This window comes from Sinocyclocheilus grahami, unplaced genomic scaffold (genome assembly GCF_001515645.1).
Source record: "Sinocyclocheilus grahami isolate Dianchi unplaced genomic scaffold, SAMN03320097.WGS_v1.1 scaffold2360.1, whole genome shotgun sequence".
NCBI lineage: Eukaryota > Metazoa > Chordata > Actinopteri > Cypriniformes > Cyprinidae > Sinocyclocheilus > Sinocyclocheilus grahami.
In genome coordinates, this window is record NW_015507539.1 from 45,424 (window position 1) to 50,144 (window position 4,721).

Consider the following 4,721-nt stretch of genomic DNA (forward strand, 5'->3'; position numbering starts at 1 on the left):
ACACACACACACACACACACACACTCAGAGGTGAACACACACACACACACGCACGCACATTCAGACAGAGGTGAACACACACACACACGCTCAGACAGAGGTGAACACACACACGCACACTCAGACAGAGGTGAACACACACACACACACACACACAGACAGATGCAAACACACACACACACGAAGAGATGAACACACACACACACACACACACACACACACACACACACTCAGACAGAGGTGAACACACACACACACAATAGAAGTGGAACCTGAAGGCTTGTTTTGGAGTGTCCTTCACACAAAATAGATAAAGGCTACGTAAGTGTGTGATAGCTAAACCCTACTCTAAATACCAATCATGTGCATCTCAGTCTAAAATGTTTAATTTTTGAATGTATCAGATTTTGTTGGAAAACACCTGTTAAACAGTCTCTGTGTGTGTGTGTGTGTGTGCGCGCAGTGTGGGACGAACAGAACGTTCTGCATTACAGGCTCTGAGGATGCAGCTGTTCGCACACAAATCTGCCCTGATCCGAGAGTTTCAGGAATACGACCCACAGCGCACAGGTACCGGACACACACACTTCAGAAGAGCAATTCCCAGCATTGTTCTCCCTAATCAAACCTGAATCAGCTGACCAGGATTGTGTTTCCCAAAAGGGAAAACCTTTTGGGAAACACCCCCCAGGGCTGCACTTCTCAAACGCATCGTGAGCTAGGTTGATCTCAGAGACCATTAGTGGCAATGGTTATACAATACACTTATGATGCGTTTGGAAAACACAGCCCAGATCATCAGTAGAAGACTTGAGACCTGAAATGGGTTAGTGATGTAAAAGAGATGTTCAGAATGAGCGTATATGGTCATGTTTAGCACTGGATGTGTGTGCGGTCTCAGGTGTGATCTCTGTGAAGCACTGGGCCCTGGAGGGTCCTGATGTCTCAGCTGGTGACCAGCAGCGCTCAGGACGGGACGCTCAACTATCAGCACTGGGTCGTCCAGCCCAACACCGAGGTGAGCTCAGAGGAAACAGATCACCTTCACCACTCTGATGCAAGCGCATACGCTTTCAGAAGCCTTTTTCTTTAGGGTTTAGAGTTTGATGTGTTCAGGTCTGATATCATTCGAGGAGTTTCGTCAGACGTAGAAGCTGCTGAGCTCTCACCTGCAGACGGACATCAGTGATAAAGCCATCTCAGATCTGGCCGAGAGCACTGACTTCAACAAGGAAGGACGGAGCATTCTAGAGCCGAGACGGACGCGCCGGCGTCGCCCGAGTGAGCGCAGGACCGTCAGAGCCAACAAACTGACCGGAAACACGTCTGAATAGCTATGTTTCCATCCAAAGATGTGAATATAACTTATTCACAAAACTGCAATATCGCATAAAACGTGCGACTAAAGCACCGTTTCCATCCAACGAGTCAAAGAGAACAAAATCGTCACTTCCTGATAAATCGGCACTAAACACCATGAAGACAAGTGGAAGAAGCCACTAAATATAATAATTTCCATATATTATAAATTGGTTGCGCATCAGAGCGAGCATATGAAACAATAAATGTGGTTAATGCTTTCGGAGGTGGATGCTGCTGTTTGGGAACGCAGTCGTGTAAAACAATTATACAGAAATACTTTGACGAGAGACTTTCCTCAGGCGTTTAAGAATGATCAGAACATTTCAGATGCTGTGAATGAGATCGGTCCGCTGGTTAGTCGAGTTATCCCGTCTCATCACGCAATGTCACATCACTTTTGATGCGCATGGCAGAATTCATTCGGTAAATGTGTTTACATTGTAATTTATGCACATTTTCTCTTATCAGATAAAAAGTTTGTTCTACTCTATGGTGCGCATAAGTTTTTTTATGCGATATTCCAAAATGTGCATAAAAATAGGTGGATGGAAACATAACTGCTGTTTGCTTGGGTTTTACTCTAGTAAAGACAATAGCATTTTCAGTGCTTTAACTCTCATGAACACTCATTAAATCAAACCCATGAAATTCATACAGTGAAGCTTTATTAATCAATCATAGACACAGTAAAACATTTCATCTGAACAAAGGCACACATTCACACGCGCAAGTAAAAATAAATGTGCCGCTCCAACACAAAGTGATCGGTGTCACCATCCGCTGTTTCGGTCTCATTTCTTTCTCACGTTCAGATGTTAGAGAGGGTTAGAGAGGGCTCTCTGACCTGCGTCAGCTGAGTTTGCTGCTGCGTCCGTGAACGCTGTCGTGAAGCCCGTCTTCTATCGTCTTGATGTCGTCCAGATCGTCTTTAATGATGCTGATCAGGTGACTCAAACCCTTCTGCTGGTGCTTCAGATGCTGAAAACAAAACACATCCTTCAGTTAAAGACAAACCGAACAGAGCACTTTTATTATCTATGGTTCAAAATAAAGCCTGCACACTCACACACTCACACACACACACACTCATACACTCACACACACACACAGGTTTGTTTTTGTGAAAAGTGGGGACTCTCCATAGGCGTAATGGTTTTTATACTGTACAGACCGTATATTCTATTGCCCTACACCAACCCTACCCCTAAACCTACCCCTCACAGGAGACTTTCTGCTATTTCAGATTTTCAATACACTCCATTCTGTGTGATTTATAAGCGTTTTGAAAAGTGGGGACATGGGGTAATGTCCTGAAAAGTCACCTTCTCCTTGTAATACCTGTCATACCTTTGTCATTATACACATTTATGTCCTCATTTGTCACAAAAACGCGTACACACACACACTCCAATCATCACACACACACACACCCCAATCATCACACTCACCCCAATCATCACACACACACACACACACACACACACACACTCACCCACCCACCCACCACACCAGCGGTTAGAGTCCTTACCAGGTCAAGAAAATATGATCATATTACCCCAATTTTACAGTCTCTGCACTGGCTACTATTAAGTTCCGTATCACCCTCACCCTCTATCCCCCCTACTGTTTCTCAACCTGTACTCAAGATCTGTGAAGAGGATGTATGCAAAGTCTTCAGAAAGCAGAAGATAAGGAAAGCTAAAGGCCCAGACGGTGTCTCTCCAGCCTGCCTCAAAGCCTGTGCTGTCCAGCTATCATCCATCTTCACATTGATCTTCAACAGATCCCTGGAGCTGTGTGAAGTCCCCTCCTGCTTCAAACGCTCCACCATCATCGGGTGGAGGACCGTACAGGACCCAAGAAACCAAAAATCACAGGACTTAATGACTACAGACCTGTTGCTTTAACATCTGTGGTCATGAAGTCATTTGAGAGACTGGTCATTTGGTGCTGGCCTACTTGAAGGACATTACTGGACCCTTGCTGGACCCCCTGCAGTTTGCTTACCGAGCAAACAGGTCTGTGGATGATGCAGTCAATATGGGACTGCATTACACTGACAAACCAGCGTCTTATGCAAGGATCTTGTTTGTGGACTTCAGCTCCGCGTTCAACACCATCATCCCAGACACCCTTCAGAATAAACTGACCCAGCTCTTGGTACCCACCTCCGTCTGTCAGTGGATCACCAGCTTCGTGACAGACAGGCAGCAGCTAGTAAAGGCTAGGAAAACTCACATCCAACACCTGCACCATCAGCACTGGAGCTCCTCAGGGATGTGTTCTCTCTCCACTGCTCTTCTCCCTCTACACCAACGACTGCACGTCTAAAGACCCCTCTGTCAAGCTCCTGAAGTTTGCAGACGACACCACACTCATCGGCCTCATTCAGGATGGTGATGAGTCTGCTTACAGACAGGAGGTCGAGCAGCTGGCTGTCTGGTGCAGTCTCAACAACCTGGCGCTCAACACGCTCAAAACTGTGGAGATGACCGTGGACTTCAGGAGAATCCCCCCTGCACTCCCCCCACTCACCATCATGGACAGCACTGTGACTGCAGTGGAGTCATTCAGGTTCCTGGGCACCACAATCTCTCAGGACCTGAAGTGGGACACTCACATTGACTCCATTGTGAAAAAGGCCCAGCAGAGGTTGTACTTCCTTCGTCAGCTGAAAAAGTTCAACCTGTCACAGGCGCATATGACACAGTTTTACTCCGCTATTATTGAGTCGGTTCTGTGCTCCTCTATAACTGTCTGGTTTGGGTCAGCCAGCAAATCAGATACAAGAAGACTGCAACGGACTGTTAGGACAGCAGAGCGGATCATTGGTGTGCACCTGCCCAGTCTTCAGGACTTGTACATCTCCAGAGTGAAACACTCACTCACTCACACACTCACTCACTCTCACACTCTCTCACTCACACACTCACTCACTCTCACACACTCTCTCAAAACAGCATTGTCCAGCTTTTTTGTCAAGTTATTAGTTTGATGCACCTCACCAAACCAAGTGAAAAATGACCATGAATAACAAACAGTAACACTTAAAAAAAAAAAAAAAAAGCTTGGTCGTTTTAACATAAATTTTCAGTCTTGTTTTCTCTGTAGGCTAATATGTCAAATGTTCAAACGCTGCTTTTAGTATTTCAAACTTGTCTTTCAGCCCGTGTGTCCGATTTTAATCTCAAAGTTAATGATCTACTTAAGTTTTGGAGGGAAAATACACATTTTTCCATATTTGACCATTTCAACAGATGTCCTTAATTATTTTTGGTCATTGTGGTATAGAGACAACAGAATTCCACAACAGTTCTCACAAGGCAAAAAAAAAAAAAAAAAAAAAAAAAAAAAAAAAG

At 45.1% G+C, this 4,721-nt stretch overlaps 1 protein-coding gene across 1 annotated transcript in view; it reads right to left on the reverse strand.

The window, feature by feature from the left end:
- Positions 1–2,000: 2,000 nt before the first annotated feature.
- Positions 2,001–4,721, reverse strand: part of nup54 (nucleoporin 54) — a 22,351-nt gene continuing 19,630 nt past the window's right edge. Inside the window, 1 exon segment of the mRNA XM_016261282.1 lies at positions 2,001–2,340. Coding sequence (XP_016116768.1) covers positions 2,212–2,340 — 129 coding nt within the window. The 3' untranslated portion in view covers positions 2,001–2,211.